The 14,503-nt window shown below is 37.6% G+C and overlaps 1 protein-coding gene across 3 annotated transcripts in view; it reads left to right on the top strand.

The window, feature by feature from the left end:
- CEP128 (centrosomal protein 128) overlaps positions 1 to 4,403 on the top strand; it is a 382,829-nt gene extending 378,426 nt beyond the window's left edge. For all 3 annotated transcript variants that reach the window (XM_032593431.1, XM_032593430.1, XM_030319713.1), the window contains one exon: positions 3,270 to 4,403. In XM_032593431.1, coding sequence (XP_032449322.1) covers positions 3,270 to 3,397 — 128 coding nt within the window. In that variant the 3' untranslated portion in view covers positions 3,398 to 4,403. The remainder of the gene's footprint in view (positions 1 to 3,269) is intronic.
- Positions 4,404 to 14,503: the final 10,100 nt, after the last annotated feature.

The following is a 14,503-nucleotide window of genomic DNA, read 5'->3' as shown; positions in this document are numbered from 1 at the left end:
GCTAAAAGAGTTGATTGTGGTTGACTCTGGGGTGCAGGATTGTGGGATTGGGAGGGAGGAGGTAAGAGGCCGCTGTCTTCCTGTGTGGCCCTTTGGTGCTGTTTGATAGGTGTATGTACACTTTGGCTAAAAAGGCATCTTGTAAAAATAAAATGCTACTGAGAACACCCAGCTTTTATGTCTGACTAGCAAGTATTCGATTTTCTTGTTAACTTCTAAATGGAACATGAAAGCTGGGGGTTGGAGTTTAGAGCAGTTTAGACCTGTATAGAGATGTAAGGAGTAAATAACTGTAGGTGCTGAGGCAGACATGAGTTTATGAGCCCACAGAACAGGCTCCTTCTTACTCAAGTTGGGATTTGTACTGGATGAGGCCCTTTTGTCTATGCCGTAGATGCTAAGGCATTCGTTCTGCTGACTTAGGTGCCCTGTCAAACTGTGACCAAACTAAAGCATAGAATCACTGACCATGGAAAAAACAAAGGAAATGGGAAAATACTGCATAATTTGTGGTCTCTGAAACGATCCAGCATTAATGAAAGTTTGTTTTAAGTAGTAATTTATGTCAGCTTTGTGTAGTTCAGGTCAATTCAAGAAAAGGTAGATTCCTTCTGCCAGGAAGAAGGGAAGAAATGTATAAATTGTAAGTTTATATTACCATTGGAAATAGGAACACAGAAATCCATTATTTAGAGCCATGATTACTACCAAATTTATCCTGGCTGGCTACAAGTGATGGCCGTGGTTCAGGACACTCTTTTAGAAGGCTTGGATTCCATTACCTTCAGCCTCTAGGACAGTGGGGGCTTAGAAAGAGAGACTTAATAATGCCAGCTTTTGAAACTGTCATTTTTACTTTTTATAAGTAGTGACTGACCACTAGTCTCCATGTATAGCTCCTTTTAGGCTAAAGGAACACAGCTCTCAAGACAGGGCCCTTACTCTTGGGGCCAGGACTAGACTGGATTTGAGGGAGGACTATAGTAATCTGATGATTTCTCGAAATCTCGAGTCCTTTGAGATTAAAATGCCTAATGTGTGTGGAGTTGGTACTAAATTTTAAAAATAAATGCAGATTTCAAATTTTCTGGAATTCTAAAATTGTTATAAATAATGTTTATTAAAATAAACCCCAAAAGAAAGGACTATGATTTTTCATGGGGGAGGGGGGGAATGTTACAGGATTTTGTTGTGAATCTTACATATTAATTTAACTTGATATTCTTATAAAAGCAAATCAATGAAAGTTGCTAAAAGGAACTATCTCTCGCTTTCTTACTTCAGTTTACATTGCTATGAAAAGAAAAGTTATTATTCTCAGTTTGCGTTTTGAGATGCCTTTAGTGGGAGTTTAAGTCCCTCCAATGAAAAACAATTTATCTACAGCAAGAAAAGCACACTCTTTTCACTTCTGTGTTGTACTTCAGGATCCACTGGCTAACTGTGAACTGCCTCATATGTAGTCTGTCCTCAGCCTTGCAGAATAAAACACCAAAGATCTGTGGTATTAACAATGTGGGGTTACTGGGTGCCTGGGTGGCTCAGTCTGTTAAGCTACCGACTTTAGCTCAGGTTGATCTCACAGTTTGTGAGATGGAGTCCCACATCACATCGAGCTCTGTGCTGAGAGTGTGGAGCCTGCCTGGCATTCTCCCTCTCCCACTGTCTCTACCCCTCCCCTGCTTGAATGCTCTCTCTCTCTCTCTCTCTCTCTCTCTCTCTCTCTCTCAAAATAAATAAGTAAACATTTTTTTTTAAATGTGGGGGTACTGATAAAGGTAAAAAAAAGTTTCTTGTCCATTAAAAGATTTATTTCATGGAAGCACAACTTTTTTGTCTCTCCATTTTATAGGTTCATTTTATGTGATGGTGATTTTTGTAGGTGAGACAATCTTTTCAGTAACTAGTCAGGTGTCAGATATTTTTAAATAACTGAGTTCTGATTATAATGATGTACGGGGTACTCTGTAGATGCTGTCTAGAAAGCAGCCAGAAAATTGCCAGTTGACTGTCTCTTAAAGATCCCATAAGTATATTCACTTCTTCAAATAATATTTACTAAGAGGTTATGTAAGAGGCTCTCTGTTTGGCTTGGGGGGTATACAGTAGTGAGCAAGACAGAAGTGGTCACCTCTCTCATAGAAGAAACAGGTGGTGGCAAGTAAACAATTTAAAATGGTGATTGGTGCTGTGAAGGTAAAATGAGAGGAAAGCGCCTGGAAAACAGGACTGCTTTAGATCCGTGATTGGGAGAGTCCTTTTCGAGGAGGTTACAGCTGAGCTGGAGCCTGAGCGGCAAGAACCAGCTGAGCTGAAATTGGGTGGGAAGAGTTTTCCTGAGAGAGGGAGCAATAAATATGAAGGCCACAGAGAAGAAAAGAGGTATGGTCTTCTAGAGAGTTGGAGCATTGAGTGAGGGGGTCTGGGGGAGAGAGGAAGGAAAGGTAAAGTTCCACGGGAGCCTTTTTACCACAGTCCCATGTTTGGATTTCATTCTAAGTTTCCTGGGAGGCTGTTGGAGGATGAAGGTGATGGGTTATGTGGGAGAGTGACATAATCTGATTTACCTTTTGGAAAGATAATTCTGGTTGTGGTGGTGTGGGGAAGGGGATACAGTGAAAATGGGAAAAGAGAAAATGGTGGCTTGGGCTGAGGCGATAGTAATGGAGATGGTGTGAAGCCTGAGAACTAGGGTGAATTTGGGAGGGAGAATCTTCAGTATTTACTCTTAAGTTGGATGGGGAGAGCAGACAGGACAAAGGAAGGAGGGAACTAAGGTTTGAGAAACCAGGGTTGGAGGGGAGGAGTATATCACTTCCTAAGAAGGAGAAAAGAAGGAATGGGCAGGTATCAGAGATTAGAAATCAGGCCTATCTGGAGCTCAGAAGGGAGGTAAGTAGGTAGTAGAAAAACAGTAAACCTAGATTCCAGATCTAGTCTCAGTTTGTGTAACAAAGAAGATTCTGTAAAAAGAAGGCCCTTAACATTTCTCCCTCCAAAATTCTGTGTGTGCTTTGTATTGTTATATATTGACCAAACATACATCTTCCACTCTCAGATACTCTTCAGATCCCTCCCAAATTAAATCATATGAATAAATGTTTTCCAAAATACAGTGAACTTATTATGTTTATTCCTACACTGAAGGTCTGTTAGTCCTTGTAAAGTTTACAAAAAACTAGATCAGATACAATGATTACTTACAATTTTGTCAGCCCAAGGATTTTATTCATTTAGGTTTATTTTTGTCTTTTCTCTTGCCTTTCCAGCATTTACCAAAAGAACAGTTACTCCAGATTCACCTTCAATCAAGGAAGATGCCAGCAGTTTACCAATGGATGGGACAAGTCCACAGTCTAAAAAGGAGGAATACGAAAGCAAAAAAAGCAAAATGTAATTCGTTGCTCTACATGAGTGTTTCACAAATAATAGCATATCTGTCCTTGTTGCCGTCTGGCCTGGATTATCAAGCAGACGTATCTACAGCTTCTGCTCTTTAGCATTGCCAAACACTGACTAAAATAACACTATACTTGGTCTTTGGAAATTATAGAAGTTAAACTAATCCAAGTAATATCAGCTCATGAATGGCATACAACTAACTTATTGGCAACTTATACCAGCCGAGAAAGAGAGATATTTTTCACTTTGCATTTTCCTTTTTCAGGCATGGTCAGCCAGTTTTTGAACCAAAATTTGGGTATATAATTGGGATGTTTTAATAATTACTGGCCAAACAGGAGGGAAATGAGTTCCCCTCGAGGCAGAAGTTGTCAGCACTTTCGACTCAGGGAGTGTTTATATACAATCGATTTTTAAAAATGCTTGCTCCCTAATAAATTATCATGTGTTATAACATGTCATGGAGATATGCATATATAATACCAGACGGTCTGCTTTATAAATGCTCAGGATTGTTACATTCATCATCCCAGCAGTCTGTTAGTACATGCAGTATCTTAAAATTTTATTCCCAATCATCCATTTTTAATAGCAATAAAGAATTTACAAGTGATACCTGAATTGTAGAACACTGTAAAGAATTCATAGCACAACTTATTTATTTATCTTTTTGTGGCCAAATATCTCACTGCAATCACTTTGTCATATTCTGGACCATCATTGGTTTTACTCTCACCAGACTCAAAGTTCCCAGACTCCTGTGTCATGAGATTTACTCCGCAAGAGTTCTCTCATAATTCGGTACTATCTACTTCAGCATCTCAGCCTTCTTTGACATCAAAGTGTTTTTAAGAACTTATGCTCTTTACATGCTAATCTACCAGTGGAGAAAGATTTCTAATGATGCTAATGAAAGGTAAAACAACCAGGAGCTAAATCCCACTGGGTCATGATGGAAAATTCTTCATGGAGACAAGGGCAATAAAGCAATGCCTTCGTAATTACATTTGTGCTCTTTAAAGCATACTTGCTTATTCTCATATTTGTGAAGATGCTTCTATTTCCACCACCATGTCGTACTAACTTACTATATTTGAATGTCCAGAGCAAATGACACTCTTTGTTTATGAACTTGATTGGAAAGGCTACTACAGAGAACAGAGATCTTTGTCTCAAAAGATTACATAATACAATCTCCATAAGCTCTGAGAGTACAACCATGAGTTTTACCATTTATTCATGACAAAAATCTTTTATTGAGTTCCTACTATGGGGCAGTCATTGCGCTAAGAGGGAAAAAAGAGACACAAACAGCTATGCATGACCCAAAGTTTATTTGGCATTAGGAATTGCATGAAAAAGGAGGTGATGTGTTCAGGCTAGCTTGAGAAACTCTGCATTAGACAACATTAAACAGGTTTGGTTTTGTTTTGTCTAACCTCAGGACTTCAAGCTGTTAATGTGCTAATGAGCACTGTGGGGTTTAGTGGGAGTAGCCCTTTTTGAAGGAGCAGCTCACAATCCTGGTGTTTCTCAGAACCTATATTACACTATAGTAATACTGGGGGTATTGAGAAATTATGTCAATATTTTCATTGATGTGTTGACCAATACTGTAATATTTTATCTCCTTGGGTCTAAGTGACTAACTGGGAAGAAAATAAGGGACAATATTAACACATTTTATTTAAATCCTATGGATAAAAGTGAGTTAAATAGCTTTTCCCTTAATGTGTTAGTAGGAATGCCATGCACTCCATTCTTTTTTAGTAGGAATTGATTTAAACCACTCTTAGTACTTCTGTGGCCATTAAAAAAATTACACCAGGCCAGTTAGACCTGAAAGTTGAAGGTAACACAGGTTATTTACCTGGAAAATCCTTGAAAACATATTAGCTGATGATTTTATAACAGAATGGAGAGGGACCTTATGAAAGACCTTTTTTAATCTGAAAAAAATAAAGCCATTATATCATATTATTGAAGGCCTTGTGCTACTGTTGGATGAATGAAGGTGTCTGACTTTAAATATGGAACACACAAGAACTTCAAAGGCAAAGTCAACTTTTTGTGAGCAAAAATTTTGTCAAAATTCCTTGGCCCTCTGTTTATATGGAATTGAATCCAAGGACCTGTCTTCTCAGAGGATTTTTTCCTATCTCTTGCAGTCAGTCACTGTAAGCTCAAGTTGGAAATCAAAAGGAATGCTAAGGAAACACTAATAGCTTGATTTGTACATTTCAAAGCCAGCAACTGTTTTTCCTTCACTCACCCCTTTGGCAGAATAACCTGTGATATCAGCCCCATTTGAGTTGTGGTTGGTCAGCCATATTGCTTATAGTACTGGGACATTGGAAGGGATCAACCTTATTCTTGCAGTGAGCCTGGTCCAAGACTTAATTTGAAGATTGACCTTTTTGGTTTAATAATTTTGATTCTTCTGGCCATCTTTCTCCCTAAACACACTAAACTTCCATTGAAGTTACTGAAGGCCACAGAAGGGAGAAACACAGCTGGGAGAAATCTGGCTGGATGTTTTTCCCATTGGCTAAGGTTATTATTATTTCCTTGACTAGTGTCTGATTTTAAGGTTGGAAACCGGTTGGTTACATAACATCTTATGCATCCAGTTTCCCAGAATCACCGGCTTTTCTTCTTATTGTTACAGTTACATATCTTTACTAGTAAAAGATATAAATTCTATAGCTTAACAAAAAAGTACACATAAGGCATTTGAATTTAAAGGTTACATAGATTAGAAGTGCCTACCTACTTAGCTCAGAAAACAAGCCTATTTTTTTTTTCGTTTTCATCTTTTCAGCTAAGGTTTTTGAGGCTCTGGTCAGTGGTATATGTAAGGTGTATTTACACTCATAGTAATTGTTACATTTTCTTTAATGTGTATTAAAATAGCAAATATTGTTTTAAATGGAGCCAAATTCTTACACATAATTAGATGGGTATATTTACTTAGCCAGACCCTTTTTAGGAAAGGGTTAGGAATCTCAAATTGTTTTACTCAGGTTTTGTACTATAAACCCAACTATACATCATTTAATAGCCAAGAATAGGAATGATCACTGAGTAAATTATTCCTTTTCCAAGATTCTTACACCCCCTCCTCAAACAAACTATCCCGGTATTTCCTCTTAATTTATTTTTTTAAAAAAGAAAGAAATTTGTGATGTTCATGGCCTTCAAATGAGGAAGCTGTCCTCACGAAGGCATCTGGTTTTCTTGGATCAAAACTACCATGAACCTTAAGCTGGAAAGAAAATTTGGGAAAGTTTGTATATAAAGGCATTTCATGCACCAAAGTATGATATAAAAATAGTTACATCTTTCAACTTTTAAGTTCTCAAATGTTTAGCAATAAAAACATCAGCTTATCCCTATTTGAGGAAAGAAATTTAAACCATGAAAGATTCCATTTAGTTTCATTTCCGTACAAAACACGACACATCTAATTTAAGGCTAGGAGAAATGCTTACATCTAGAAACAGAACTTTTAGATTCCAAGCCCCCAAACAAATTTCAGAGAAGTCTCCCTTGCTTTTGATTAGTAACAAAGTAAACCAATTTTTCTGCTCTGGTGAAACCAGACCAACCTTCCAGTTCTAACCTCATCTGCCCCCAGTTTAGCTTCTCCTGCTTTATCCACACCTATGACCCACATCCTACCTAAATCCAAACCCAACTCAGGTCATTCCTCGTGTTCCACCAGGTCAGCCTCAACTGTTGATCTTTGAAGTCTAATAACTACAACTTACAATGAAGGGGCAGACTGTCAGGGGTTTGGAGCACCTGCATGTCTTCCAGGGCCACCAACTGCAAAAGGATTTAAATGGCAAGTGGCTGGCTACTCAGAGTTGAAAGCCTAAGAAAACTTCTGTGGCTGGGTATCTTCTGTAACACAGCTTGACTCTGACCATGGTACAAAGCCATGTGACAATTGTGGATGAGAACTTGTTGCCTTGTTCTCTGCAGGAGGATACTGGATTTCTGAACATAACAGCATGTTAGTTGCCTTTCAGGAGGATAGTCAAAACAATATGTAATCTGATGACCTCCACCTGTCAAAATGTAGAGTCTTATGCCATTGAGCATATAGATGAGAACATGAAAAGAATTCTATAGTAAAATAAGAGCCATACATTAATCACCTGCGATTCTAATGATAACTTGCTATGTTTTAAGGCATTGAAGTCACTCAATTGCCATTCCAGAATGAATGCTCTTCCTCAAACTGGCAGATGCTGGACATTCATGCCCAGACTATCTTCTGTCATCTTTCCATAGATCCCCATGATTTGACAACCTCATTTTTCATTCTTTAGTAAAGCATTTTGACTGGCATTATTTAAATTTTAAAAAGTTAACAATTTATCCTTAAATATTGGAGCTTTGTGTCAGCAGTATAAAAGATCAGAATACTGGTTTGAAGCAATATTTTTTAAACAAAATTAGTGGATATTAAACTACCAACAGTTGAGATGTTATAATTTAAAAGTAAGAAAATATTCTGAGGGAAAGGAGGATAATATTATATGCTCATTAGTCACTAATTGACAGTGATTTAATATTTTCTTAAAATGTTTTTTTGTTGTTGTTTTTTTTTGTTTTTTTGGGTTTTTTTTTTGTTTTTTTTTTTAATTAACAAGTCCTGGGGCATCTGGGTGGCTCAGTCGGTTAAGTATCTGACCCTTGATCTCAGCTCAGGTCTTGATCTCAGGGTGGTGAGTTCAAGTCCCACGTTGGGCTTTGTGCTGGGTGTGAAGCCTACTTAAAAAATAAGAAAAAGGACAAGTCTAAATTTTATAGTATCAGGTTTTCCATCAAATTACGGTTTTCTTTTGTTTGTTTTTATTTTCTTACAAATTTTCCATTTTAGAGTCAGTTGTATTTTTGAATCATTTGAAGCCACCAAGAGCTCAAATGGCCTTTAAAACACTTGGCCAACAAGATGAAAATCTTTACTTTGAGACAGTGCATCTCCCTTTGTTCTTGAAATACTCTATTTCAATTGGAAATATTTCCTCCAATTGTATGTCTGTCTGGCTGGCTGTCTGTCTCTCTCTCTTTCTCTCTCTGATTTCTTTCTCTGGAATCCATAGTCATTTCCTCAAGAATCTTTGGAAGCACCTTTATGTCCTTTACTTGGGCCAGCCTGTGGACTGGAGTAATGCTGGTCCTGTGCCTGCATTTCAAGACATCAGAATAATGGCAACCATAAAGAGTTAGTGAGATTAGTAATTAACTGATCATTTTTTTCCTAATGAAGTAGGCTGGTCTGTTAACCAGGGGTAAAAATGCTTCTTTTGGTAAAACAAGATGGTTCCTCTTCATCCTTTTGTGATTGTGCACAGCTTTTTTTCAGAGCAGTATTTATATGTACTTCATATATCAGAAGAACCTATTTATGTCACCTAATTTTTACCTGAAAGCCGAAAGAGCAATCCCCAAAATGTGTCACATTGCACATAGAATTTAAAATCTAAGTTTCTAATATATCCCCTTTATAAGGGTTTGGTGTTTTCGTTTGGTTTTTTTGGTTTTTGGTTGTGGTTTTTTTTGTTTGTTTGTTTGTTTTTGTTTGTTTTTTTGTTTTGTTTTTTTTTTTTTGTTTTTTTTTGCCAGCACTTGAAGCCAGCTATTATCAGATCATACTGCATAACTCGTATTCAGTGTTATCCCTAGGGTAGTGGTAATGCTAGTTTAGATTTTGTTTGTCCATTATTGCTGAGCACTTAGCTGGATAAGGGAATGAAGGATGGCAGGAGTTCTGTAAAATGATATGAACACAGAGGAAGCTGGGTTGCCTTCAACAACACACATTTTAAACTGTTTACTTGAGAGAAAGAACTGCGGTAGCACTGCATCCTTTATCTGATGCAGGGTCCTGGAAAGCGGCATTGTGCAAAGTGGAGAAGTGCTGTGAACTTGTGCCCTATTAAGTCCCCTTTCTGAGGCACGTTGCACTAATCTTTAATGTTCTTTGTGGACTGCTTTCTGGCAGTTTGGATCTGGATGGAAAGTGTCCTCCTTTCAGATATTTTTCAGTCAGAGTGCCCTGTGCTTGTCTGTCATTTGGGATTTTCATTTTATTTATGCTGTCGTTAAGCCCACCGTGAGTGAAGATACAGGCTTGATTTATGGCTTAGCGTTCTGAAAACTTCCCATCATACTGAACCTCAGCTGTCAGTTACCAGAAATCAGGCAGCCATGGCAGTTAAAGCCATCTAATATGGTGGCTTTGGGGAGGTTGGGCAGTTTAAAAGATGTTTGGAGAGACCTAGGGAGTTTGGCTTTTTTTTTTCTTCTGAGCAGAATAAAATAGATGCATCAGTTCTAACGAGGCACTTCCTGCCCAGAGTCACTGGCAGAGCAGTCTCCTCCCAACAGCTGCAAGCTTGAGAGACCTCATGCTGCTGGCCAAGGTTCATTCTGTGCTTTGACTAAGACCACAGCCAATAAAGCCAATGTGTACCGTGGAAAGACTTTCCCATTTTTTCCATTGGAGAAGGCTTTTGTGAGGTTAGTTTGACTGTTGCAAATTAACAGTGGTGGTCATTGCTCATTTTTTTAATTTTAACTGCATGTAAACCTACTGATTAGATTCCATTGAGAACAAATCATAGTTTTCTGTAAGATACGTACCCTTTTGTCCAGTATTCCTTCAACCCCTGGTTCTCAAAATGTGGTTCCCAAGCCAGCAGTGGCAATAGCACCTGAGAGCTGGTTAACTACAAATTCTCAGGTCAGGAATAGGTGTATTCCTCTCACTGGTTTCAAGAGTAGAACTAGTATTAGATTATGAAAAGGGTGTGAACTTCTTTAGGGCTGAGTTCTGATCCTGTTTTCTTTCCATCCTCCCAGGTTACTTGGAAGCAACCTGATTTGGGACATTGGTTCTATGTTACCATTTCACATGCAGTTTTGTTTTGTCTATACCAGCAGCTCACAGCTATCCACACTGTTTCAGAGTAACATTTCCAGACTCTGACATTGTCATCTTTAAAAAGATTTTGGTGTAATGACCACTGTTAAGTCTCATCCAGCTTTCCCTCACTGTCTACAACTGAGATGTGGGATTTAATGTATCATTCCATCTCTCAGTCCTTGGAAGACTAACAATGGCCATATGTAATTTGTCTTGGCCTTTTATCTTACGTGTTGTACCTCTCCCCCTATTATATATGACTGATAATTTGAAATATTTGTTTGAAATTGAGTTGCTTCCCCTTCTCATTTGCTTAGGAATGGACTAAATTGAAATCTACACAGAATTCTCCCAATTGTAAAGTATGTCAACTAAATCTTCTCAAGAACTTCTCAATTTCTGAGCAATTGATTTAAATATTACAGTATGTCTTACATTAAGGAAAGTTTTTCTGAAAGAGTGATTATTTATTGAGCAACTACAGTGGACAGGCCCCATATCAGAGTCTTTGCAAAGCCCCCACTCCAGGTAATTGCAGCAACTGAAATGTACAATTCTTACAATAAATAGCAATATCAAGTAAATTAAGCAAACAGCATAACCCTTTAAACTGTGTTTAAAATATCAATTAGGGGCACCTGGGTGGCTCAGTCAGTTGAGTGTCCAGCTCTTGATTTCTGCTCAGGTCATGATCTCACAGTCATGGGATCAAACCCCATGTCAGGCTCTACTCTGGGAGTGGATACTGCTTGAGATTCTCTCTCCTTCTCCCTCTGCCCCTCCCCTGCTTGTGCACATACACTCTTTCTTTTTAAAAAACAATAAAAATGAGAATAAAATATCTTCAATTCTTTTATGGTTTAGACTTTTTACCAACTAATCATATAGATAATTAAAAAAAAAAAGAAGCTTACATAAATATACAAATGCAGTTTATTATACCTTTTGTGATCTGTTTAGAAAAACTTTCCACTGTTGAACAGGGACTGTGCCTACAACATATTTAACATTCATAAGTTACTCTGCATTGGTGGCCTTCCACCCAAGAAATTATTTCCATCAATTCAAATGTGTATCTATTTTTTTAAATTCATTCATGCAATGTGAACCTATTATATCTTGTTTCATTGGTCAGAAAAGTCTTCTGTATGTATTGCCAATCTTAACCTTGTAATTTTTAAGAATTTAAATATAATTCCTTTATTTGGTTCACTGATAAATTTGATTAGCTGGGTGTATATGTTTAAATATACAAATATTTCATAATTCCTAGTTACCAATTATAATAGTTACATAATACACCATTTGAAATTGATACAACTAAATTTACATACTCACCCAGACTTGCATATGCTAAACTTTCATTTCCCATCAACAATTTGCTATTTGTTTCCCTTCTCAGAAAAGGGAATGAAATTGAACTTTTTTAAGAAAGCAGGTGAAAAATTGTATGTATTTAGATCACATCAAATAATATAGGAAGACAGCCAAGACCCTTACATTATCCTTGATCTCTTTTGAGTGTAAACACTAAAGGTGAAGTATCAGTTTGGACACAGCCATACAACATCAAAATGATCCTTGTTTTCATATTTTGCTTTTGGGCCACGTTTACTTTCCACAAACCAGGATCTTGTGAATATGTGAAAATTTACCATTTGTTGGGCACTACATAAAGCTTAGATTCAAATTCTCAGAACCGTTACTGAAGATGGGCTGAGCTTCTCATAGACAGATCTCATGTGAGAACAATCCAGTTCTGGAGCCACTGAGATCCAGATGTCCAACTGAACAGCTGCCATCCTCTGTCTGCAGTAACCTTGGGATCACTGACCATGTGTTATGCATTTCTTATCCTGACGCCCATGATTGAGGTCAGATGTTCTCTACCCTTAATTTTACCCTTTGGGACTCTATATTTCTCAGTGGGATGTACAGTCACAGACACTGGTACCACAGAGCAACTAGAGAAAAACTTTCCCATGCAGTGTTCATATAAGTAGATGTTCTGGCTAAATTTCCATTACCTTTAAATATTTAGTGTCTATTTCTCTTCTCAGAGAGTGATTACAAGTGAACCGGAAACAACATAGGCATATAAAGGAGAGTAACTTAATTATCTTCCAGGGTCTGTAACCCCAGGGTTATATGTTGAGAGCATGGATGTGAAAGGAATCTTGTTTGGTCCTTCTACATGTGCAGTCAACACATTTGAAACTTACCAGCTTTCCTAATGTGGTAACTGAAGCTTATCAGAGTAGCAACTACCTGAGTGAAATCTATGCTTATTTTGATACTGATCTCAACACAACTTTATACAAATGTTTGATCGATTTTACAAAAGCAACATTGTCTTTTACCAAACAGAGTAATTACTTACCTTTTGCTGGTAGCATCATGACAGCTAATTCCCACATTACCCATAGCTTGCGTGAAGAGCCATTAGGTAATGTTTGGAATCCAGGTAGGATCTGGGAAGGTCAGACCAAAGTAAATTATCACCACTTTAATATTTGCAGTGCATTTTTCAAATTACCAGCCAAAGGTCTAATATCCAAAACAATGTGTAATTTGGAACCAAGATACAGTTTTTAATTGTTATTTTGATAACATCATAGATTGAACATCTTCCCAATTCTTTAAATCAGTGTGAATCCAGAATCAATATCTTTGAAAGCTATATAAAAATTTGTCATATCAACCATTGGTACCTAGAAAGCATGTTTATTTGAGGTAGTATGTATAGATGCTATCAAAATAATTATATTTCTAAATGTAAGATGCTTCACTAGAGAAGAAGACACTGTGTTTCACCTAGCAAGGGTGCTGACATATTGTAAGTGTTTAAAATGCATTCAGTAACTTGACTAACCACCCCACACTCTCAATCATTTTTCTCTACAATAAGCAAAGGTGTTTATTAACATCTTGATAGCCAAATTTGCAATGTCTTTCAGCGCTTAACAGACCATTTCCCTGATTGTATTCATGAAAATTCAATCACAGTGTTATTCTTGGAATTTCTGCCTAAGGGTTTAAACAATGCCTCAGTACTTTGAATGGCAAGGATATCACACTGATCAGATAACATCCCTATGTCACCAATATTAGTGACTAATTTCCTACACATGAAATGTGCTGATTTTCCCATACCGGATATCAGTAAAATATCTGTGTTATCATGGCATACACCATCTCTCTTGTGTTTGTGTAAATGTGCTTTGAGGACTGAGTATGTGTTGGCCATCATATTTGTGGATTTTTATAGAGATTCCTGTCATCACCACGTGTTTCACCAGGACTTTTCCACCAGATGGTTTATATGGAACAAAATCCCTGAGATTGCAGTGTTGGTCCCTTAAATCCCAAATTGATTTTGCAACGTAGTATTTTATTAACATCAATTGCTCCATCATTGTTGACTTCAATATTATCTTCCGGAAGCTGTGCTTCACCCGCTATACGATAGTGCAAGTAAATTTTTGCTGGGCCTTCTAGGCCTTACAATACCCAGCCAACTTGTGGCTTCTTGTGGTTTTGTTGCCTATTCGGTCCCAAAAGCATTCCTTTATTTCTGGACATTTGGCTTGAGAAATTTGCTTAGTTCGTATGCCAATTTCTTGTCAGTTGGCAATTTATTTGCTGACTTGGGCTAAGTATCTGCTATAAAATCACTTAGAATTGTGTACTTCCATCCTTCTTTGTCTTTACTTTTAGTACTTCCCTCCTTTGCACAATGCCATTGCCATCCTTGCTCCCAAAATGATGTTTGGCACATTTGGAGGTTTAGGTAGAAAAGTTTGCGATTCCCCAGGTCTGGTATCTTCGGCTGTTTTGTGATGTTTGTAATAACGCAATGTTTCTGAGGCAGCGGATACTGTGCTTTTCACATTATAACTGTCTTCTATAACTCACATTAACAAGACTTCCCAGGGTCCATGATATGGCTTTGTCCTATGATATAGCTAGATGGTCCAGTTTTTTTTTAGTATAGGTCCATCATGCTGCCTCACACTTGGCAGTCTGATAAGAGAGAGTGCTATTAATGATGAACTTCTGGTATTCACTGTGAAAGAAATTGTAAGCCTTTGGACTTCGCATTACTGATGGTACAACTAAGAAAGTGCATACCGGGGCACCTGGGTGGCTCAGTCGGTTAAG

This window comes from Lynx canadensis, chromosome B3 (genome assembly GCF_007474595.2).
Source record: "Lynx canadensis isolate LIC74 chromosome B3, mLynCan4.pri.v2, whole genome shotgun sequence".
NCBI classification, from domain to species: Eukaryota; Metazoa; Chordata; class Mammalia; order Carnivora; family Felidae; genus Lynx; species Lynx canadensis.
The sequence above is the reverse complement of the archived record's forward strand: the minus strand, read 5'-3'. Positions and strand labels throughout refer to the sequence as shown.